At 31.2% G+C, this 26,462-nt stretch overlaps 2 protein-coding genes across 2 annotated transcripts; both read left to right on the top strand.

The window, feature by feature from the left end:
- Positions 1 to 924: 924 nt before the first annotated feature.
- On the top strand, positions 925 to 18,806 carry LOC131852641 (DNA-directed RNA polymerase II subunit RPB1-like). The gene is made up of 10 exons (XM_059203342.1): positions 925 to 974; positions 1,128 to 1,237; positions 1,590 to 1,788; positions 10,576 to 10,841; positions 11,758 to 11,848; positions 12,096 to 12,171; positions 12,469 to 12,821; positions 17,457 to 17,686; positions 17,975 to 18,095; positions 18,459 to 18,806. Exons 1-10 carry the CDS (start codon positions 966 to 968, stop codon positions 18,636 to 18,638), a joined length of 1,635 nt encoding a protein of 544 aa, XP_059059325.1. The 5' UTR covers positions 925 to 965; the 3' UTR covers positions 18,639 to 18,806.
- Positions 18,807 to 23,326: 4,520 nt separating this feature from the next.
- On the top strand, positions 23,327 to 24,051 carry LOC131853203 (endocuticle structural glycoprotein ABD-4-like). The gene is made up of 2 exons (XM_059204040.1): positions 23,327 to 23,390; positions 23,650 to 24,051. Exons 1-2 carry the CDS (start codon positions 23,379 to 23,381, stop codon positions 24,034 to 24,036), a joined length of 399 nt encoding a protein of 132 aa, XP_059060023.1. The 5' UTR covers positions 23,327 to 23,378; the 3' UTR covers positions 24,037 to 24,051.
- Positions 24,052 to 26,462: the final 2,411 nt, after the last annotated feature.

Genomic DNA, 26,462 nt, shown 5'->3' with positions numbered 1-26,462 from the left:
GCGAAGCATGAGTGATATGGGTCTCATAAGATGATGTCATATCATATGTGGTGTATTTTATGTATACATAGGCGCCAGTTACCACATAGTAGTTTGGTTGATATACTAATTACACACAAAAAACTAGTGCAAAATAAAAAAAATGTGAAAGGTTCCGAAATCTTCGCATTGAAATAATGAAAAACTGAATTTAAATATCCAGATTATTTCTCTAATGGAAATTTAGATTTACTTGTCTCGTATGTGCTATACTGGATAGCATCCACATTGAATACCAACCTACAAAATTCTGAAATTGTGTTCGTTTTATAAACATTTAACCGGTTTTAGATAATTTGTGTGTAAAGTGACTGCTTAAAAGGGAAGATCAGGGTAAAAGTAGAGATGGATGATGGTTTCCCTGCATTACTTGCATGTTTAATAATATCGAATAGATATTACTCGAAGATACTTAAATATGAAGAAATATTTTGACTATTCATGGATAGATAAGGAGAAATAAGTGATCTAAACCTAATATCAAATAACCATTTGGTAAGAGAAGAATTTTTCAATTAATTGTAATATTTACATAATATATATATGATATTTAAATTAAGAATGTTTAGACAGAATTTTACTTATTATATATATTTAAAATATATATATATATATATATATATATATATATAAATATATTTATAGAATTTTAAATATATACATTATCTGTATAGACAATATTTTTTTTATATACTACATTAAATACACCCTATTATGCAACTTAAATATAACAAACGTTTTAAACACTAGAGACGTCGCTAAGACGACAGCTAATGAGCAAGTGACGGGAGTCGGCATATCGACATCGTATATTTGATTGTTCTCACTTGAAATTACGTTAGATGCTGGAGAAATGTATAAAAGACTCTGTTTTGACCGGATAAGTATCAGTTGCTTTATCGGTAACCAACAATCAAACACAAAAAATGAAACTCGTATGTTCTATTTAATTTGTTTGTAATTTTGAGTTTAATTTATGCATCTTAATTGTAATCACATTAAATGTTAAAATTTTTGTACATTTAATTTTCTTTTTAAATTTTATTTATATATTTCAAGATACGATACGTTATTTAATTTTATTACAGATCGTGGTAGTGTTTTCCCTGGTGGCGATCGCAATGGCCGCTCCCCCGGAGCCCCCCAAAATCCTACGCAGTGAATTCGATCAACAACCCGAGGGAGGATACTCCTATAAGTATGTAGTAATTAGCTTAAATATTTGTTGTACTAGTTAATTTTGTTTATTTGTCATTTTCTTTCGAATTAAAAAGATAGGTCGGCAAAAAAAGACAACAATTTTTTTTTATTAATAACAGTATTTTGTACTCGCCTGCGCTAACGGTTTGCAGCTGACGGGGCATCAGTGGAGGATTTAGACATAAATAACGAGGTCAGGTCAGAAATCACAATGGTTTCCACGGGGAACCGCGTTGGGATTAACTTGATATGGTACAAAAATGGGTTTATTAGTACATGAATTTCACCCCATTTTTCACTTTAATAACTAAAATTCATATTCAATGAATAAATATTGTTTCTGTTTTCAGCTTTGAAACCGAAGATGGAATATCTCGCAACGAGAACGGTGAGTTGAAGGAAGCTCTTGATGAGGAGAATAAGCCCCATAACGTGGTCGTAGTACGTGGTTCCTATAGCTACACCAACCCAGAAGGAAAACCTGAGACTATCAATTATTACGCTGACGAGACCGGCTTTCATGCGGAGGGTGATTCTATTCCGAAACCTGTAAGAAAGTGAACAGGAAATGTGATTTCAATTGTCTAGATTACAGATAATATTCGACTAGTCAGTTATTAATTAATTTAAGGAAATCTTAAAGTTTTGTATGCATGTTATATGTATTGAGTTCACATATAATATGCATATGAATTTAATTAGAATTGACAACAGAAGACATCTCAGTCGAAATGGAGCGCTGGCCAATTTTATTTAATATGCGTGCTTAAAGTTATAGTACAATAGGCATAAATTCGTATATGTCTACGTTCCTGTTGTATTTTTATTAATTTATAATTTTAATTGTTATTATATTGGCATGCATATATGTAGTTGTATATTTTTTACATTTTTATACATTATAATAAACAATTTTATAACAATTTTTCAGTTTGTTATTTTTAACTAGAACTAAATTACAAGGAACTGTACAAAGTCTGTTTATGTTATATACCTCTGATTCAATGATTATAACATATTGCTTGCTACCCACTCCGGCTTCGCACGGGTGTACATGTATTAATACATATAAATTTTGTTCTAGAACAACTCTATCTAATTAAAATTTTAATTTAAATTAGATAGAGTGGTTCTAGAGCAAAATTATAGAGTAGAGTAGATAAATAGAGTAAAATAAAAAAAAACGGTTCAAAATCCGTTGACTTGTTTTAAAGATTTAAGTATACACAGACAGCGACAGCGACTTTATTTTATACTATGTAATGATTACCAAGCAGCTGACTTTCTAAGGTCTGTTTCGATTGAAGGTGAAAAAAGAGAATAAGATTACAGGGTAACCAGGAATTTTACTGTCCTCCGGAATAATGGTACCATGGGCGCCATATGATAAAGCAATGTAAATAGTATTATTAATGTATATATAATAGATGAACTTGCTATCAAATGGGCTGAAATGTTATTTCCTATGCCAGTTACATAAAAATAAAAAAGGTGAATTTATTTATGATGTATTTTTTATTTAATCGAACATGTGGAAGTCATAAAATTCAATCAACATTTAGGACTATCTTAGTGACTAATAACTATAACATATAACATCTTACAATTGAAATGTGCTGACATAATATTGCGATGGGGTCATTTTTGTATAATTGAGAATATTATTGTTACTGGTATACCATATAGATCGCATGAAAGCCGAGTCGCACACAATTTTCCTAATTTCATAATATACTTTTGTTTTTACTGATGCTCCGTCAACAAACACCATTAGAACATTCCAAGAATATTCTTTAGTTGCTTAGACACTGCATTCATTGACACCACCGCAGTGTACCGGTGTACCGTTTCTCTTCTGGCTCTCTCTTTTGTCTGGGTGTAGTTTGTTTAAATTATGTTTATATTTATATAAAAAGTATCTGTTGGAAATAACTTTTCATATCCATAAAACAAGTTGTGTACGGTGCAAATTGTCCTTTCTTATCAATTATTTCTATATTTAATCAAAAGTTTTGTTTCTAGACTTTGTGCTGCACATTCTGTAAATATCTTTACGTACTTGCCATGATATATATTCCAAACAACAAATTACAACTCAGCCTCAACTTTACGATTTAAAATGTCTGCGATCGTGGGAGACTGACTACGCGGATCTGAAAAAACAACCTTGTTTTAAATATAGTGATTATATACTTCGTTCGAACAATAATAAATTCAGTTCTAAGATATTATTATTTGACAACGTCTTGATGATATAATCATCTTCTGGATATAAAGTCGTAGGTCACAATCCAAATGCAAAGACTACATTAAATTACTTAATAAAAATATTATTAGCCACTTCTTATTATAGTATCTGAAAAAAAATAGATATATTATGCCAATTAATTTAGTATTGTGACTTTAAAAATGGTTTTAAAATCGTCTTGCAAATATTAACGACACATTTTATTTGTCCTCCATTCCATGTATAAATTTTGTTATTATTTTTAAATAAGATTATTAACGAAATATTTCTGCTGTACTTTGTTTCACACTTTCTAATAATATTAATTTCGCTAAAGCATTGAATATCGTGGGAAAGCTAGTATAGTAACATTCTGACAGTTACTGAACTGGTGGAGAGAATTGTTGTAAAGGAAGTTTCTACATCCATCGCTAGTAATGGATAAAAGCGGAGCCTGACGCCTGACCCTTTAACAAAATTATCCCTTGAACGCTTCACTACGGCCAGATTGCTTATTTGATCGATAGAACAAGATTTTCTTGTTTCCTAAAATCTTAAAGCTTTACGACTTAAAACTTTCTCTGTAGCTGACAGTCGATTTATAGATAGTACGAAATAAAGATTTCAGTGTTTGGATATGTCTAATGATGTATGTAATACACATAATTAGATATACCTAGGGTTCAAAAATCATCGCATCAATTGTGATATTAATAACTACCTAAAGTTGTGAATATCTCAATTGATCAAGTGACGTAATTCCATCCTTTATTTTATTTATTTATTTTAATTAGGAAACTTAATGTAATATAGGTACCGTAAGCGTATATAAGTACCTACCTAACACACGTGGGATTACTTGAGACATGAAATTATTACGAACGATATTCTTTGAACTTACAATTAAATATTCTTTTTGATAATAATTTTGGCTAATAATTAATGTGACAAACAATCAAAGACGTGACAAGTTCATGGAAATGAGGTCATAATTACACTGGTATCGTATTTTTACTGATTATTTCATTCATATTTGCATTAAGTAACAATAATGGAAAAATTTGCATATTTTGTTTAAAAGTAGTAAATATATATTATATTATTTTTAAATGATTATGAATAATAAATTTGCTAATGATTAAAGCAATAGTTGCAGTCTTTACATGAACATCCGTGGTCATTCGTATCGTGGAGGTTATGATATGTATAATAGGTCACTAGTTCTTTACATCGTCCTAATGAAGGTATAAATGATTAAGGTCTCCTCATAAAGTAATATTATTGCTAGTATAATTATTTTATGACGATATCTATATAGTTCATATTAAAACCATTATATCTATCACAAAACAGACGAATGTATCAAAACGCTATATATTTTTTGCATTGAGTGCTTCGTGTTGGTTCCATATATATTTTATAATAGAATTGATATTCAGATTTTATGAAGTAAATACTGTTACTTGTTTTTATTGTTAGTTTTGAAATTTGTTTAAAATTATCACAGAAATCATTGTTTAGGTCTAATGATTGATTTGTTACTAAAATTACCTAATATATAACACGAAAACAGTGTACATTCTTCATTTTAGCTATGTATATAAGTATATTGGTGGTTTTAAGGTGACTCAAAAAGATATTTGTTAGCATAAGGAGGTTTAAATTACATTTTGTAGTTAAGGTATCCGAGATGAGAGAAAAAGCTTGTATACAAAATTGAAGACAGAACCCGCAACTATAGGTGTGGTGACCTACCATAGTACCTACACCATCGTGTTCATCATATTTAAATTCTGTGAATTAATTATAAATGTTTGAGTAGTAGTCTATGGAATTATAAGTTACGAATAAATCATTGAGAATGATTGGAGGTTATAAAAATGTGATAGATGCTGTACGAACCTTGTACTTTGGGAATCAAGATTTATGACTTGATAGAACCGGAATAAATATGTTGTCTAGGCTATAATTATGTATGTAGGTATGCATAAGTTAGGTGCCATGATAGGTAAATTAGAATCTTTTTTATTTTTTAATCACTTCACTTAGCGCGATAAATGCATTTTCTAATTATCCATGTAAAGAAATATTCCTTAGATATCTACTAATTGTATCGAAAATATTTTAATGTTTGTGTATATCTAATAAAGTTATTAATATACTGTAGTATTTGGTGATAGGTATCTTCATTCCAAAAACAAAACCTGCTAAATTCCTTTAGATCTAAAATTTGCACTACATTTCTTTCTTAGTAGTGGCATATGATTGAACGTAATGAAGTATGATAGCAGTTAATTATGTTAATTTCTTTATTATTTGTTTTGTTGTGGTAGAAGTACCTAATATGTTTCTTTAGATTTAGTTTATTGTATAACAATGTTGCATATTATAAAGTTGCCAAATCATTTATTTTAATACTAATAATAATAATCTCAGGACAATTCACACAGACCCATCTAGTTCCAAGTTAAGCTAGCTAAGGCTTGTGTTATGGGTACTAGATAACTGTTAAAATACATAGATTTTTTTATACAAACAATTATACTCATGAATACAAATATCACTGCCGTGCGAGGAATCGTAACCGCGACCAACGGAAGCAAGACGGTGTGCTAAACCGCTAGACCATCGAGGCCGTCTAATGAAAACTACGTATTCTAATATTCTAACTTCTATTTAAAATATATAACAATCTTGTTTTGAGATAAGATGCCTATTCTACTTACATACATAAGTACTAATACGGGTTTTGGTACACAGTCTACTAAGCCTTTATCATGTTAGCAAGTTAAAATTTGTCAACATTATGACACGTACTTTTATCGACGAAATCTTTACCTTTAGTAGGTATTATATATTACATTAATGAGTGAGATAAAAACAATATATTATTATATAATAACGGCCATATAATAGATGTAGTAACAACATTCTACATCATTTCTATGGACAATTGACATTGTTTTGTATTATCGTAGATAAAATAACGAACCATAGCTGAGAAAAAATAACAGGCATAACGCAATACCTCCGTTCTAATGTAACTTAATTAATATTTTACACACAAAAAGTCAATTATGAATTTATAATGATACAAATAGACCGCTACTTAGTTAAAAATATGTGTGTTATTTAGCTGCTCTGAAGTTTAATTGTCTATTAGATATATATCTTTGTTCTCTACCGAGTGTCGAGAAAAATAGGCTATTGTCATTCTGTACGAATAATAAATAGGATTGGATGCTATATGAGATCTAAATTATAGATATATCTGCCAAAAAAACTACAAGTTTAGTACTAGCTTTGCTCAGTTTGATACTAGATGGCGCTGACGCTGAATTGATCTCCCAAAGTTGGAGTTGAGAAAATTAGCTGGGTTATTATAATTTAGCATATTCACCACTATTTAAAATGCCTGCTAAATCTAACCTTAAGTTGACGGAGTAAGAATATAAAGTATATTACCATTAATATCGTAAGTCAGTATGGTATTATTAGTCTGAATCTCTTAAGATTGATCTATTAAAAATATAATGAAAAAATAAGAAGAATTTTCCTACATTTATTCTACTTTCTAACTTCTAAAATCTCTTGAGTCGACTTACTTACCTATTCTAAACCCAATTCCCGACGCCACAGAGGCCACTAAGAACACTGTCATTGCGATCAACTAATCACCTGCAGTTAGTCAAGGTCTGCTTCAAGAAAGTACCAGCGACGGATAACTGCCACTGAAAACTCTCTGATGACGTAAGGACGTTAACGAGCAAAATGAATGCAGCCACTAGAGTATACGACGTCTACTCCGAACTCTGAACTGAACGTGAAAGAAGGAAGGAAACTTCTAGAAGAAATTACGCAATAGCATACAATTATAACGAAATCTCTCAAAAAAAGACCAACAAACAAACGATATGCCCGCACTAGTCCGACCTGATAACTCTATAGCTATCTAGAAGTTCAATGCTCACCAGTCATTATCGTATGTCATCAGTCATTTTATCTCGAGAAGATGGACACCGAAGTCAACCTGATCACGTCCATCTTGCCAAATGAATCTCTCTCACCAGTCACATTTGATGAGGTACAAACATTAGTTTCGTATCTAACGTGACACCGAGGTACTTCGTGTGAGAAACCCACGGGATGGTTTGGCCGAACAGTCCGATCGGATGAGTCATAGAGTCATGTTACCTATTGTACTTTAGCAGGGAATATGACTCATTTGCACTTTTTTCGGGATTTACTTCTATGCGTCACGACCAAATCACTTGCCCAGTATGAGAACAGCTTTATAAGCCGTTATTATGATATATACCAATATTTTGTAGGATTTTTCAGATGTAATAGAGCAGTGTCATTTGCGAGGAGCAATGTTTCGACTTTTAAGTTAATTTCTGGTTGTCATTAGTGTACAGTGAGTACAGCATTGGGAAGGGCACGATGTCATTAGGGTCGCCGGCTCATATGGGGTGTGGATAGGATAACGCTCCGTTTATACGATAGCGATAGAAGTGGTTTGACAGGAAGTCTTGTATGACGAGCATTTTCGCGATCGAGCCTCCTTTGTGCTAGGGCGACTCTACCCCTTCCTTAACAAGCATTATTAAATGTCGCTTCGTAACAAGCTGTCCTTATACAAGGCTTATCCGTCTCATTCTCACGTAACTCCTTGTCATCTATAAATTGTTCTTTCATCGAGCCACTGGCGCGTCGTAGTTCGTTCGCAATATGGATATCTACCGAAGGAAGCGTCTCGTCGCTATTTCCACTCCTACCAATTTCGTCCGAACCAGCTCATAGTAAGGATGGTCGACTATGCACTGAGGAAACATATCTTTACGTAACAATATCCTATCCCATATCGTTCGGCGAAACTATAACGGCTAGGTGCAGTCGTTATAGTTTCGGTTATAGGTCTCTCTTATGATGTTGAGTTTGGCAAACAGCTTAATAGGCATAACAAATACAGGACTGGGTGATACAGAGATCCACGTGGGCGAGCCAAGGAATTTCCGCCCAGTCTTCCTTAAGTATTGCTAAATATTTAAACGATTACAAAACAGCAGGTAAAGTAATGAGTCATGAAGTATCGTGGATGTGTTGATACCACATCGCTTTCAGTCTAATTCACCAGTTTTAGAAACGATTGTTTTGGTCATGTTGAAATGTCAGTAAGTAACCTAACAAAGATGTTTGCACTAAGCGGTTATGCATCCCCATTTATCCATCTCAGTAATAGACCACCGACTCAGATGTTTCTGCAACATAATTGTAAGTAATATGCCGTACCGATATAGCATTTACAGTAATTTTGGGTTGAAATTGTTTAGTGGTTTCATTTCATCGATGAATCGTGTTGTACAAGTTTTGAATATATGTATAACACGGTTAATGACATGTGGTGGGTAAAAGGGCCGTGAATAAGGCGCACGTTTGAACGATGGCATAACAAAAAATATCAGCACAAAGCAACCCTGCTACCTATAAATGGAATATTCGGATCTCACGCTAACAGTAGTACATTGAATACAACGTGTGCAGTCGGGTTTGGCAGAAGCAGTACAATAAGGTAAATAATAAATAATTAAAAGTGATATGAATAGTGAAGTTGTTAAAAGAGGTGTTGTAGTTGTGACAAAATACAGAAAGAAATATACATATGTATGTCATAAGTAAGTTCTCTGGATTTGGATCTTATACAAAAAGTTCAGGTAATACTACTACCATGTAGTACCAGGTAAGGCTACTACCGTGTAGGTACGTCCACTGAGATTGCGACAATTGAAGTGTATTTTCTTTGTCTAACAAAGTTTTAATTTATAATCTTGTACATTTTTTTGGAGATTCCCGTAATTATTTCAACGAGATAATTATATAGACACGTAACATAATGTAGATAATTAGTTATATAGATAACCTATGTTAAGTAGTATAAACTATAGAATTACCACACTATTCAATAACCAATGTACAAATAAACATTATAGTTATATATTCATATTTATTCATAAAAATATTTTTCTTTTTCATATTTCTCGAAAAAGATATATACTCGTTATATTATTATAAGCTTATTTGCATGAAGCACAGTCCTGTGCTTTAAGCACCTCCGTGCATTAGCCTTTCTCATTTACTTTTGAGCACAGAATACATAATAAGTAGTTTCATAATACTAATTATGTACTTTGTCTCAGAGAAAACATAATTAAAAATTGAAATTGAAAATATTATTGTAATAATTATATATTTCATTTCAACTAAATCAATATATAATAGATCTAAATTTCAAAGTCCAATTTAAATATATTTATATGTGTTCAGTGCAAGAAATGAAGAAATAATTATTAAGTTCTACATTTATTAAGTAATTCTAAAATCTAAATTAATCTCTCAAAAATATTAAAATCTAAATCAAATAACAAAAATATTACATATATCTCAATAATCAACAAAATGTTAGATGGGAGTTTTGTTTCACCTGCTTTTATGATTCGGATTACTACTATTGAGGTTGATAAATTAGACTTCAATAGGCTATATGTAATGTAAGATAAAGCATGATGAAAAAACTGTAATAAAATCTACATAGAATATCTATATATCATAATTGGTACATTGTTATAAAAAAATCTCTTAAATTGTACTAGTGGCTTCTGTTGTTCTTTGTAAACAATAACAAAATAGGTACATAATTGAATATGAATGACCCGTAATCTGGGAATAGTTGAATTAATTTTGAATTCATAAAAAAATATGGTTTACCGAACCAGTAACCAACAGTAGTATCAAAAATACACAAATCAAGTTTATTATTTTTAAAGCTATATTTTTTTCTAGTTTAATTAGTTGAAGTCGTTGGATAGTTGGTTTATTGTTGTACATGCAGTAGAATTTATTGTAATGTTAGTGAAAAAATATAATCACTAATTCCCATATTCGTATAAATTGAACCTGCTACAAACTTTCAGTTTTATTATTTTTCCAAATTTAAAAAATAGGTTGAAGAAATAAAACAAAATTACTTATTGGAGATTTCACATTTTGTATGTATTGAGGGGTAATTTTGTAGTGCTTAACATAACAATAATGTTTATAATCTTTCGCAGATGAATCGTGTAATATATTGCGTGTTGCTCTTCTGTGCACTATCGTCCGCGCGGTCACCGATCACGCCCACACAGTCTCCGTATGGCCCGGCAGCAGCAGGCGGAATTATTCCATCTGTAACCTCCACTACCTACCCCTTACTACCTAGTACTATCCCACCGGGATATAAGAACCCCTATTATCCTTACAATCCAACTGTAGGACCTGCCATACCGATTTTATCATTTACGAATGATCACGGTGCTGCCGGGACGTATTCTTACAGGTAATATGAAATGTAGATCGCCTATTTCTCATACAAATTCTTTCTTATTATAGATACCTATCTAGCAGAAGCTAGAGATATATTTATGAAATTATTTAACCTAATACCAATCATGATCACCAACCAATCATCATGCCAATCATATGATACAAAATAGAATTCAGGGGAGGTAAAAAATTAATTATGAAATGAAATTACGAAACAAATTCAGAACTTTATTGTTTATATTATTATTAAATATTGAAATAGATATACATATTTATAATAATTAAGCTTTATAAATTAAATTAACAAGTCAATTTTGTTTGGGAAAATCCAAGAATAGTTTTTACGGAACACATAAAAACTTCATTGTTCATGAGAAGTTCATAATTATGTATAATAGTAATATACAATATTAACTATCGTGTACTACTCGGAATGTTTTAATTTTGAATTTATGTATCGCAATGAATATTTATGCAACAAGACATTGTTGATTTACAAACTTATTAATTACATTAAAACAGACATATGAGTACAGTTTTAAATATAATAATAATATTGAACTTAATATTATTCTTTACATTGATGTAACTATAGATATAGTTTTTGTATAGGTACTTTATTATGAATTTAACAAAAAATGAGATTAGGCTTAGGTCCGAACTCGATATTATGATCAAGCAATAGTGTAAACAATTTAAATTATTAATAAAGAACCCAACGTTTTCGATAAGAGACGGATGGCTCATGCCGACGAAGCCGTAGTATTGGCGCTCTCTTTTGGAATGCACCAATCGAACTGCGTCGTCGCGCGTCGGCACGGTTCGTTCGGACTGAATCTAATACTAAGATCCTGGTCATACACACATTTAATCATAAATTACGATTACATAATATAATATTCGCAATAAAAATGCCATACATATTTTAGTTTTAGTACTGCTGATGGCAAACAAGTCCAAGAGAGCGGGTATTTAAAGGATTCTTATATTGACAATGCCGGGGAACCACAAGGAACACAGGTTTGCATTTTAAAATATTTGTACAAAGTAAATAAGACCACTTTATCTATATACACAGCATTTTACCTGAACAGGCCTCTTGTAGCTTTTGCAGCTAAAATGACAAGCAAATATTTTAAACAACTTTAAAGAGTTTTGTACTGAATAACTGCATGTTTACAATAAAAAAAATCTTTTACAATCTTATCTATCTTTTAGAATAAATAATATTTAACTATTTGTGTAATAGTAAACTTATAATTTACAGGTTGTTCAAGGAAGCTATTCTTATATTGCCCCTGATGGTACACCCATACAAGTTAGCTATATTGCTGATGAAAATGGTAAATAATTTAAATTCTATATTTTTCTCAAAATTTTATTGATAAGCTTAATTGTGGGTTATAATGAGGGACTAAAAATTCTGTTTTATGACATATTAAAATTTCTTTGTATAAGTTGCAAAATGATGGCCCGTAAATATTATGCTTTTAAAGTTAGAGATCTATTAAATCGATTTAGTTATATAAAAGACCTAGTATCATTCGTAACTTATTATACGTAAGTAAGGTAAAGTATTTTTATGAATATCACAATAAATTTACAGGAATAATTTAATTACACAAATTTTTACATTACAGGTTTTCGACCATCTGGAGTTCACTTTCCAGCTGATCGAAAGACATTACCAACTCTTGCTCCCTTTGTAGACGGAAAGATCGATCCAGTGGCAGATCGATATAACCCATTCTATAACAATCATTTCAATCGGCCCTATGACCATCGGTATCCTTATGATCCCAGATATCCCTCTTACAATTCTAGGTACCCTTACGATCCAAGGAAGTACAATCCTTATTACAATAATTACAATCCATTCAATCCTTCCTTAAATCCGGGCTTGAATTCCGTTCTCTCCACACTGAGTCCAACTCTGAGCACCACTGAGCACCACACCAATGCAGTTAATAAAATAACAAACAAAAAGGAATCTGTATAATATTTGCCATATCTTAATTGTGAAATATTTGTATTGGTATAGAATAATTATAATTGAAAATTTACTTTATGTAATTATGATTGAATAAATGCAATTGCCATTTTATATAAAAAATTTTTATTAACTTGATAATTCTATTAACATGATGATCCAATGTTTGCTGAAAAAGTCGCATTTCTTTATATATTTATTTATACATGAAATAGCTGATTTCATGTTTATTGAAAATATGAAATAGCTGATGTATAAATAAATAAAATGATGAAAAGTACTGTTATTAGGTACCTATTACAAATATAGAAACTCCTCATAAAATATTATTAATATTTCTGAGAAACTAAATTATAGGTTTAATTGTTTTTAATATGCAGATTTCCATATCTTATTATATAAATATATGTCTAATGCATCTGTATCTTTGTTTATCTATTTGTTATGTTTTCACTACTAAACGGTTGCACTGATTTTAATGAAATTTTATGTGAAGATAGATTATATCAAGAGTACGTACCTAATTAGATAAAATAAGAGAAACAAAAATTATCAAGAAACGCATATAAAACTGAATATTAAAAATCAAAGTAGATTATTCGAAATACCAATTATAAGTAGACGAAGACACGGGTATCTTGTAGTATATTTATACATTTAGCAATATACGACACCACAGACATATTGCAAAATTAGTAATTAATTCTTACAATATTCATTCATATTCATCTGTATTATTTAATTCATAATACATTGGCGACTAACTGGGACATTAGTAATTATTCATATTACTTTGTCTTAACATTAATAAAAGGTTTTTCTCTTTGCATAAAGTATTAATGGTAACTTTAGCCGTAATAAATTTTTTTAGACTACTTTTACATATTTGTAATGCCAAGCAAGGTACATACGGTGGTAAATGGTGATCGTCTTCAATATGAATGAATGGACATCACATCATGATGTGACGTATGTGGTACAAGTTGTACCGTTTCCTTCAAGGAATCCGTGGACAATACGGAGAAATAAGGTGTCATGCCTCCGTCCTATAATTTCACTGCCTTATGTCGCCAACAGATAACATCTTATCTTATTTGAAATACATTAATTTGCGTGGATACGTAATGTCTCTCAATATGTATCCACGCAAATTAATGTATATCTCGGTAATGTTTAGTCTAGGAAATAATAATGCAATTCAACACCTAATACGATCAGACTAAGCAAGTTGGGACAACGTAGTACTCGAATAAACATCAATTACAAAAAATAGTTTTATGCATAATAAAAAAAACATCATCATCATCTGCGACTCATTGTAGAGATGCAAGGTCACATAATCGATAAATTCGTCGCGTATCTTAAGTTTCTTTAAATATAATTATTATTAATACGTACCTACTGTAGTCCTTTGTGATATTGTTGCGTAGAAGTACATTACGTAAGTACCAATATCCCATCCAATAGCCGTAGGGCACGTATTAATAAATTTGGCACTGGAAATAAATAGCCGAAACATTTAACCAATGTCGACACTATAAGAAATTGTGAGATGATCACAATTGAAAATAAGTAATGATGGATATTTGCTTAGATATTAATATTGTAGTATAACAGTGGCCATCCAGATAAAGAAAAGCTCCGGTGAATATGTGGTATAATAATTACTGTCGCCGTACTATGTCAAAATACACATAATCAAAAACAGCATTTTAATGTGACAGAAAGTTGATATCTCACTTCCAACTTCCCATCTACTTGATTTAATACTGCATGATCCATCCTACATATAGTAGCTTGTATCACAAATACGCTAACATATATATGGATCATGAAACATACTAATGTGAATCCTAAATAATTAATTTGATACTACTGTCATAAAATACAATGAAAGTAATAGATGGGTTTACATTCACAGTACAATACTTTATACTGAAAACTTATTAGATATCATATATCCACCGAGTCACGTATCCACTTTATTATTAAATGACTGCTGGTACTTTCTTTTATTTGTATTATTGTTAATGTAATAATACGTAGGTGCAGAGATTTTACAATTTTTAATTTTTTACTTTGTCAACTTTGTATCCATACAAATTAGGTAGTTATTTGTTTGTTGCAGTTTACAAGTGCTATAGTCATGTATGGTTATATTATAACAGTTTCTGGGACTTCTTATACTGTCTTTAGTCATGAATATACCCATAAAATGCATAAAGAATCTGCAACGATGCGTAATTGCAACAAAAATTTTCGTATAAATACGATGGGGTGGATCCAAGGAGCATCATATCTCAGTATACTTTTGTAAGCCGCCTTGCAACTTTAGTTCAATATGAAGTGCATTATAGTAAGTGACATATATATTATTTAGTACATAATTTGCAAAACATCTTATATTTTTTTATTTAGATGTTTGAGAAAGTAATTGTTAATCTTTAATTTACACATTACTACAAAATATGATTAAAGTGTGATGTAATATTATTATTATTGAAGTAGTTAATAATTATGTACTGCTTTATCTTTACTGTGTAACTTCGTGTGTTATTTATTTTTCCAAGTAAAATCCATAATAAAACAATAAGTCAATGCATGTAGAGACTTCACTTTTCATTCAGATTTTTGTTATTTTATGCTTAAATATGCTTGAAAACGTATGTTTACAACAAAAAATACTACCCCATCTGGGATTACAGTCGTGATAATATGTAGTAACATACATATAAATCGCACGAAAATAAGTATATAGACAGAACAATGTATATTTCTATTTTAATATGTTTATATTTAATTGAAATAAACCATTAATGTTCCGTTCTGTGGATATCGTCTTTCTAGATTGACAACTTTTTTGCTTTAATGTTAGATCATGCATTAGTAGCTGCAAAAGAAAAAACGATTCAGAAAATTCTGTTGACCTTTCAACCAGCGACATTTACCATTTAACATAAGAAAAACTATAGGTTGCTGTTTTTGATTTTTTGCCAAGACTTATATGTCACGTTTTTGTGTAATTTGAATATCAAACAAGTTAACCGCCCATCTGATCGCAAGTAATAACAGACAACCTATACAGGAACAGCATAGCATATCTATATGTATGAATAGCTTGCTCTACGGATATTCGGTTGCTATTCGGAAATATTCATAAATATATGAGATATCTACGGTATCTTTATATATAAAGATTACCAATGGTAAAAAATGATGACATAGTCGTTCTATATTAATGTGTTCGTCATATAACATCGTGTGATTTACCATTTGTTTGCTGTTTCAGGTGTATAATAAAAATGAAATATACAGTACGTAAATGCACGTAACCCTTAAGTTATAATTAGGATAGCAAAAAATATTTACCTTCTATGCCTAATGAAATAGACACATATTGCGTAGTCTTCATTAATGACTATTAATAATTCACAAGGTGGATAAAGTTACTCATAATTTATTCACAAGAATTTCTTGTTATTGATCGAAGGAAACGACATTTTAAGAATAGTCATATAATGTTGTCTACTTATAGAAATATCTTATATCACCTCACCTTATTAGGTACTGTCTTATTAAGTAGTTTTTAATGAAATTTTGTTATTGGTAATTGAAAATCCTCGTTTGTTTTTGTTGCCAACTATTTCAATGACGCCTCAACAGTATTACTTACTTGGTTTTCCCGACGACATTTACTCAGATTACATACTCGTAGTTCTTCTAAAAACAATAGTTATTTCACAAACTCAGATTTTAATCCTACTGTATGTCATTGTAATAATTTAAATGAATAAAATCAAAACTGTGATTTTAGAAGGCACAAATGCCTTCTGAAATGATTTGAAATGATTTATTTATTTATTTATTTTAGGTAATTAACAGCTTATACAATTTATAGACAATATATAGTATTACATAGTTAGTAAAGCCAATAACAGATACCTCATGAATTTATCTTTAATATTAAAGTTATATTTAAATTGGTTATTTAAAAACAATACAGTTATACATTTAAACATTTAAATGGATCAGAACCAAAGATAAAGAACAGGTAAGGGTAAGTACAATTAGTAAATCACGTTACAATATAATGCATAAAGTCATCCATATGTACGTACTGTATGTGTATAAAAATGTGTTTCTCTGTCAGTTAAAAAGTATCATCTTGACATTCTAAGTGCTTGCTATAAATATTTATTACTAATAGGTGGAAAACTTTACGGACGTTCAATTGAAGGGTTTTCAGATTTTCTAGTGAACAATATGTTTTGATAAAGTGATGATGAAGAAAATAGATATCGGGCTATTCTAATGCTGTTGGCCGCAGCTGGCCTTTACAGCTTCATCGGATGATAGAAGGTGAGTGCAGATGACAATCCAAACACACGGAAGGACTTATGGAACGGCTGAACGCCAACTCCTGCCTAACGAATACGATTTTAGTCTGAGGGTACTGCTAGGGGTAGACAGTAGTAGTAGGTAACCTCGACTCAGACCGTCGAAATTTCAATTCCTTTTTGAATTGAATAGAGGAAATAAAGACTAGTGCATTTTATTGTATTTTTTAATTCCCTTCGTCTGTACCTCATTCATTGTGTTGATATAGAAATGGACGAAATTTCTATATCGACACAATAAACGACGTACCCGATCTGTTTATGTTTACCCCATTTGTTTCAGTTTGTACTGGTTGTAACGTTTGGGAGCGCATTGGCTGACGTAAGCGATTTCCAGGCATTCCCACCGCGTCCACGTCCCCAAGTGTCTCCGTACCCACGTCCTGGTCGAGAAGAACAGACTACCACGGAACCAATACCTATAATTCGACAGGAGCAAATCATTAACCCGGATGGCTCTTATAAATGGAGGTCAGTTTTTTTTAAATTAATTATTGAATAACTATGATATATTTGTTACTTAATTGGAATAGCAAATACCCACTAATTATAAGCAGTTATTGTCGCCTAGGTACATAAATAGCACTAACATCATCATGCTGTGATATTACTCATAATGCATGAGCGATTCCAGAGGATCAAAGTAGCATGGCTCGTAACCTGTAATTTCACTACCTAATAGAACTTAAACAGGATAAATAAGTATTGATTACGTCAGTGAATTGTAAAACAAATAAAAATATAAAATAATGATTATAGCTATGAGACTGGTAATGGAATATCAGCAGAAGAGCAAGGTTATGTTAAGAATCTGGGAGTGCCTGATCAAGAGGCACAGACTGCGCAGGGACAGTATTCATACACCGCACCAGATGGACAGGTATATTTTATTCAAACACTTGCTACCAGTTTAGTTTATTTAGCATTATTTTTATAACTATATTACACCTACTATTATTTTATTATTTTTGAAAATTTAAAACTAAGTTATTATTTAGAAAATCCACAATTCTAATTTCATTAATTATGAAATTTCTACAATAATAAAAAATGTCCGTCATATTTTATCATCGTCAGTAACGTAAATTCTAAGCCTGTCCTGAGAAATAAGTAGGTGACATTGATAATTAATATTCTTTTACTAGTTAAACATGCATACTCTCAGCAATGGAACGCCAATGAGTTTTTTACAGTACTAGTGATAATGACGACAGGAATAATTTAAATAATGTCATTGTTTCAGTTAATTCAGTTGCAGTACTTAGCTGACGAGAATGGATTTCAACCGCAAGGTGCACATCTTCCTACTCCTCCCCCTATTCCGGCAGAGATTCAAAAGGCTTTAGAATATCTAGCTACTTTACCACCAAGTAACGAACAACCTCACGATCAGCATAGACATAGAGACTTGCAGGTTTTCTAAACTTGACTTCCAAAAATTTAAATGGTATTAGTTAACCTAAAAACCCGAGGCTCACAGATCTTCAAATATGAAATTAATTAAAAAATATACATTTATAAGTTATTTAATAAGCTGTTGTGATAAAAGATATGGTAAATAAAAAAGTATACTCATAATTTTATAAAACTAATGTAGTTAAGTAGTTACTTTTGAATTGTTGTAATTTAATAATATTAAATATATACATTGATGTTCTTTATAACGTGTATTATTCCTCTCTATTTATTGTAAACAGCAACGCAGACAGACATTAATTATGTTGTACAAAATCAAGTACAATGTCGTAATATAATAATATAAATTGTAACGTTAGGATAGTTAACCTTGTTAGTTTGAATAATGACAGTGGTTGCCGGTGTTAACAATTATGGGTTCGCAAGTTGTCAAAATTAATTGCAGAGACGGTGCATACACGCGTTTTTGCGGACACCTACGAGTACTTATCTCCGAACAACTGAAGAGCGACCGGCACCCGACCCCGAGTTGCTTAACAACCAGTCAGTTCACTTTCGCCGCACCACGCGTGTCAAGGTCGCACGACCATCACATACCCATAAACTTCACATACCTCATTTACGCGGACATGAAATATATGGCGATAATTTAATAAACATTACCATTTAACGCCTGCATATAGCAATAGATGAAATATGTATCAATCGTCGTTAAAAGATAATCATAGTATTCTAGACTTAGTAATGATTTTTTATTCCATTCATTTATATGGTTATGACATATATTTAAAGTTTTTTTTTAATGTTACGTTTGATTTTGTTTAGCCCGTAGAGTTTGATTATCATATCTGTGATCATATTTAAAACATAAAGACATTCCGGTTGTAATGTGGTAGGATATGTTCTTGCAATTATATGTTTATTATAATATTGTTAATATGATATTATTGATAAGAAATTATTGTTGTAATGTTACAATAATATATAATTCTTTTGATTCTGAACAATTGAAGATAGGCAGAGGAATGAATCGAGAGATGTTAGTATGGTATTTCTAAAAGTAAATTTCACATGGGCATGAAAAAGTAGCCTTTTTTTAGTTTCTAAAAGACGTACATATTTTTATCTTGTACCAATATTGGGAGTAAAGTATAAAATAAAGTAATAGCGCTACGGGGCTGATCGGGAAGTGAACAAAGTAATCGAACGAATTTATCTATTTTGGTTCAGTATAAATATTCTAATATCTCGTAGTCTACTATGTTATATTTAGGTTTTATTAAGAAAGCGTAAATATCTAAAAGTTAAATATAAGAACTCGGCACTCACAACTGTCATGGATCATAACTATCTGCTATATGCGTAATTGCGTAGCATGGGAGGAATAAATGACAACAATCACATTGTATTCAGAATAAAATCACTAACCAGATATTGATATTCGGGTCATGTGCCGACTAACATGGATCATTATAGATAGGTATTATTGTAGAACTAGAACCGTCACATGACTTCATCGCATTATCATAGACATACATCACTCAGTCATAAGTTCATATGCCACACCCAGCAAATAAATGCAGCAATACTAAAATTTGTCTGAAGACATTCGAAGAGCCTACAATGTGATTTACATAACAGATATGAGTGAAATCCTTTTGTTGTCTGGATACCTATTCTTATAAATGACTATTAAATTGCATAATATTACAGAGATGTATTGATAATGCTACACGATGTAGGCAGCTAGTATTTTTGATGATTTGATAGGTGTATAGAATTTAGAAGAATAAAATGTTGTGACAGACCTTTGAAAAAAAGTCTGGTACTTTTCAATTTGTGGACACATGGAGCAATAAACATCAATTGCTCCTTGTGTAATATGAAATTTATACAGATCATACAAATATTTACATTTTATTTATATTTAGTTGGGTAGTGTTAAATTTACATAGATACTATTCAATTCCATTTGAGAGATTAGTTGCATACAAACTAGTAGTAATATACTCTGTTCTATCTATTTTCACAATCCGTTTATCTAATTAGTATGTATTGTTCTATCGTATGTCTACTACTTTTTTGTATTGCAAGTTGTTTGCAAAGTTTGTAGGTATATAACTACACTTTATTTTTCCGTTAGTAGTAATGATATTAAAATAGTTTTTGGACAACCGTAACCCAAACCGTTCTGTTCACCCAGCAACAGTCGACTCTTTAATGCACGGAACATTATCAGGTGTCATTACTTATTGTAAATAAATAATGACACCTATATTGTTATTCTATATTTTACAAGAGTTTATGCTGTCGGTTTCGTACTAATTAATTATTAATTAAAAATGTTTTTTGAGTGTAAGGAATTTTTAAGATAACCTTGGATTCTTTGTAAGGAATAATGGCGTATTATTGCTTTATTGAAATCTGATACGTAAAAAGTCCACGTATTTACCTATAATATATTGTAGAAAGGATGGTATCACGAATATTCGTCGTGAACTTCACCTCCATTGTCAGCACAAAGTAAAGTTGGTGTGCATCCAGTGTGTGTATGTGGTGTTATTTACATTACTTCTTTACACAGTTTAAAGGTTAACTATACAATAATTTGAATATTCAGCATAGAAATATAGTTTTAAGAAACCCAGACAACGATTTCCAAGGACAGTAAAGTTTTCTAGTGACATCATAGGATAACGCAATATTTTGACAATGATGTTATGATGCAAGCTTGTCAATTTTAACCATCTTGTGATTTGATTTTTAGCTATTGTATGCGAACTTTCACCTGAACCCGCAAGGATTTTTTGCATTCTATTATCGTATTCAAATAAAATAATGGATAGCGATATAGTAGCTATAATTACTTTAACTGATTTTAGATGTCATAAAAGATATTACTGTAGGGATTATTTATGTTAATGAATGGTGTATTTCATTTATAAATTACAGACAATTATAATACTGAAATAATAAATTTTATTTTAGTCAATAGTACATTCAACCCATTTCATTGAATAACAATTAGATACTTAATTTATCCTGACATTGCTTTCATTCCCAAGAGATAACATTTACAATTCAATAAATTACAATAGTGATCCCATAAAGATTTCTACTGTGGAAGTTCAAGTATGAATTTCATAATTGTATTATGTAGGTATTATTGAATCTAAGGATTTAATAATTCTTTAAAAGACAGTAAGTTTTTTCGAGAAATGGATGTTGGAAAACAGAAACTCGCTTATTCATAAAAATCCTACAAATCCTTTTTAATTATGGGCGTGTTTTGAGACATTCACGTAAAAGAAGTAAGTCGCTTAAAAGAAAAATAAAACTTAGTTTAATAGCAGATATTGATTTAGAGATTGGACATTTGAAATTAACGATTGTGATTTAGGACGTATAAATATATAACAAAAGAGTTAAAAAATAAGTAGTGCCATTCAAATAATCATTTTAATGCCTTCATTAAATAGGCTACCTAGCCTATTTAATGAATGTATTTAATGAACGCATTGCGTTCACCACGACGTCAACAATTTAAATTGATTCTAAGAATTCCATTGGTGTGAGTCGTGTATAACTAGCAAAATGTATTTCATTTCATTATAATGTGAAACTAGATAATATAAATACTTATTGCTCATACAATCACAACATATTGTTTATAAAAAATGGATATATACCTGTACATGATTATGGCTTAATAAAATTTATTATTATTATAAATTTATTATTTATATAATCCGTGAATAAAGAAAATATGTCAAATTTTACAATAATCGTTCAGTAGCAGTTGTACAATATGTACAATATAGATTTAAATATATTATAGGTGTAATGTAGCATGTATAATGCAGATTAGCGTTTTAAATTTTAACAAAACTCAACAAAACTCAACAAACTAAAATCGCAACATGAAAATCTACACAATCAACACAATAACGAGATTCAGGTGCGGTTATGTTCCGGATAAAATCAGCTTGATGGCGCTTTATGAGAAATCGCTCCTATATCGTATCACGTAACACAAAACGATCTTTGAAGCGATCTAGATCTCCCTATCACTGCTTTGATATTAGTATCATTGTATCTTCTCTTTAATTCTGAATATTTGGCGGTTTAAATATTATAATATTTTTTTGTCTACTATACATGATTAATTGGAAGTATTAAAATAATACTGAAGGTTTTTTTATCAATGAGTAACAATTGTATGCATGAGTATCCGAAGGTAAGTAATATCCGAATTTATTTTCTACCCATACTTAAGATGTTTTGCTGTATCTGCATGACTACAGACATTCATGTATACATAGTCATGCTGACAGAGCAAAAATCACGAATTACTATACGCGTAGTACAAGTTACTACTACCTACGTAAACTTTAATATTACGAGGTTTGCTTGGTGTTCAAATTTAGAAATAATAAAATATCTATTGGAAAGATTTTTGAGAAGTGCATTCTACGAGACCGTGATGGAACAAATGAGAAAAATGTTAGCTTTGTTGATAAGTGACAAACCATTACATCGCGCCCCGCCAATATGACATTACGCTTAGAGGTAATGCATCTACTGTTTACTTATTTCACAGATTTTGCGTCACCGTGTATTGTGAAATTAGTAATGCAAGGAGGTGGTGTTGTGGTACCGAGTATATATATTTAAATTGTCAGGATGTATCTTCATCAGTTGACATACAGTATCTTCTAATTCAACTACTACCAAGACAATTAAAACAATGAAAACCATTGTAAGTGATTTATCGTATCTGTGATTACCTACGATTGCTCTGGATTACAGTTTACCTTGGCAGTGTTATCGTCGAGTTCAGTGACTTAAACCCATAAATCTCGTTTCAGTGTGTGTGGTTTAACAATAAATATGCAAATAAACCTAATCTGTATATGTATAAAACACCTAATAGACATTAGTGATCCAAATTAAACTCGCATTGATAATATTAGAATAATTGTGAGAATTTTAATTAATTGAATGTGAATTAATTTCAGGTATTAGTATCAGCTCTGGTAGCGGTAGCGTTCGCAGCTCCTCAAGGATCCCAGGCGCCAGCAGAACCTATTCCCATTTTACGACAGGACAGTCAAGTCAATGGTGATGGGTCGTATCAATATTCTTACGAAACGGGAAATGGAATTAGTGCAGATCAGAAAGGAGACTTGAAGAAGGTTGGTGACGTTGAAGCTTTAGAAGTGCAGGGTCAGTTCCAATATCCCGGAGACAATGGCAACATTCAGCTGTCTTACGTTGCTGACGAGAACGGCTTCCAACCCCAAGGCGCTCACCTACCCACTGCCCCCCCAGTACCAGAGCCCATACAGCGCGCTCTTGCCTACCTTGCAACTGCCCCCCCACAACCTGAGCAGCCAAAGCAGTAAATTAGTCAACTGAAAAAAGAGAAATACTCATAGTCATTTTGTGATGTATATTTTATACTTTTATACTTTATATTTATACTGTTTAATTAAAGTTTTGTGATAACTATTTTATATTTTATTCATACTTTTTATAAACATAGTTACTAATAATAACCAAACTGAATGCTTAACACAATAGTTTATAATGTCTCTGATTACTGTGGCCATCGATATCAATAACAATATATAAAATGTATAAGCAGCCTGCTTTTGACTATGTTCTGGCTCACTACATAATTAAAGTTAGAGGGTTGAGTTGACTGGCTAAGTTGTCAGCACTTTAGCCATTATGATAGGAAACGCCACGTGTTTTGTCTTCTCTGGTGGCTAAATTCGTAATGAATTATATTATGCTTCGTAACCTTCATAGTCTGTTTATATCTACAGGTGGTATACCATGAAGTTAGTAACGATTATTACGGAACTTTGTACACGAATATACTCGAATATTTCGGTCTAGAAAATATCTAATAGCTGTTAAAAAAGTTTTTTGGAAAACAAAGATTTTACAAGTATAAAATGTACTACGAAACGTGGAGAATATTTGACAATAATTAAATAGACATTAGATATCTTAATATCCTTTTGGAAATACATAGTGGATGTTTAAAATACGTTGAAAATATGAAAGTCTTCGTTCTGACACTTATTATGATCACTGCCTTATCATCATGATACTCTTGTACTGATCGTATGTCGTTAAATCTTAGAAACTTTTAAAACATTTCTAAATTTTAAAGGAAACCTAATTTATATAAATTGAAAAATCAATCGAGTACCTAAATTGAATTTCATTAATAGCCTAAATGAAAACGTCAGAAACATATTTCACAAATTAGTTTAGTATTGTAGTTTCCTATTGCTATTTGTCTTTCAACGTTATTCTATAGATTTTATAGTGCATAAATTTAAATATACATCTAATAATACAAATTTGTAGAATGACTTATTTAAAAATGGAAACTACGTGATCGTTTAAATGACATCATTTCACATCAATGTTGTGGTGTCGTATCTATTTAAAATATTATTAAAAGGACAATAAACTTTAGCCTACCGGTTTTTTCTTAATCATTGCCAATGTTTTTATTTTAGATATACATAATCCATGTAAGATTATTAAATACTGGCCATACCTTCGGACTTACTGATAGGATACATGCTACTAATTGATTGAGATAGGGGTACCTTAAACGGATTACATGCGACACCCTTGGTTTTAGATGTAATATTGGAATAATTGACAGCAGGTGATAAAATTAGCCCAGTACGAGAAATCGGCCCTGGTTTCTCTACACACGAGATGATCTAGAAATTGATCTAGGGCGATCCCCGCCACTGCTCCGATATTGTCCTCGATTTCAGAGCCGTGTGTAGGCCGTATTATGTACTTCTTTCCTTATGTTCTCTTTATGAATAATGACGGAGTGGTGCATCTGCCTATGTACATTGGTAGCAATGGTGTCACTAGTCCCGAGTACTCTATTACTCTCATCCTACTTAATATTATGTAGATATTTATCTACCAACGTTAAATGTGAATAATTTATGTTTAATACTTTTAAAAAGACAAATAAAACTGAGGATTAGAGTCATTATAATCTCACAATTACATATCGACGAGATCCTAGTGTTTCAGGCGTCCGTAGACTACGGTAACTGTTTACCCAGATATGTAATTGTGTAAACAGTTACCGTAGTCTACGGACGCCTGAAATACCAGGAGTGTCACGGAGTGTATACAAGGTTTTCACACAGACGACTACGTAAAAAGTTCACAGCCAGATGCTTATTTGCCAATATTGTAAAAAACTACACCCCGATAATACAGACAAGTAGTGAAATTACTGAATGCGAAGGTATGACATCTCAGGACTTTATTATGGCTCTATTATCACTTACCTTTCAGGCATTCCAAATACATACATCGTGGGTGTGTGTTTGTGTTAATATGGATAATTTCATCAAATAAATAACAGCAAAAATAGAATTAATGTTCTAATAATATTCATTTTATATCAATATGAATTATTAATTTATAATGCTCTCAAATAATAAAATTATTAATTATTTTAGTTAATTATTTGCAACGATGTGGACGACTCTGACCCGTCTAGGTCATCAGGTTTCTTTCATCATATCTGATTTTTTATTAAATACAGAATATACATAGAAAGCACCCAGATAACAAACAATCACATTCATGAATACAAATGTATGCATCATGCGAGGAATCCAGGTCTAACGTAACCGAAAAGTAAAGCGGCGTATTAAAATTCTAGATTAGTTAGACCCTTAATTACGAATACTATAAGATGTGAAAGCTGGGCTATCGCACGTGAACAACCTGAATCCTATGGTCGTGAGCTTGTAAGAACTGTACTCTT

This window comes from Achroia grisella, unplaced genomic scaffold, assembly GCF_030625045.1.
Source record: "Achroia grisella isolate CSIRO2021 unplaced genomic scaffold, CSIRO_AGI_Agris_v1 utg1179, whole genome shotgun sequence".
NCBI lineage: Eukaryota > Metazoa > Arthropoda > Insecta > Lepidoptera > Pyralidae > Achroia > Achroia grisella.
Note: the sequence above shows the minus strand (reverse complement) of the source record. Positions and strands in the feature narration are given on the sequence as shown.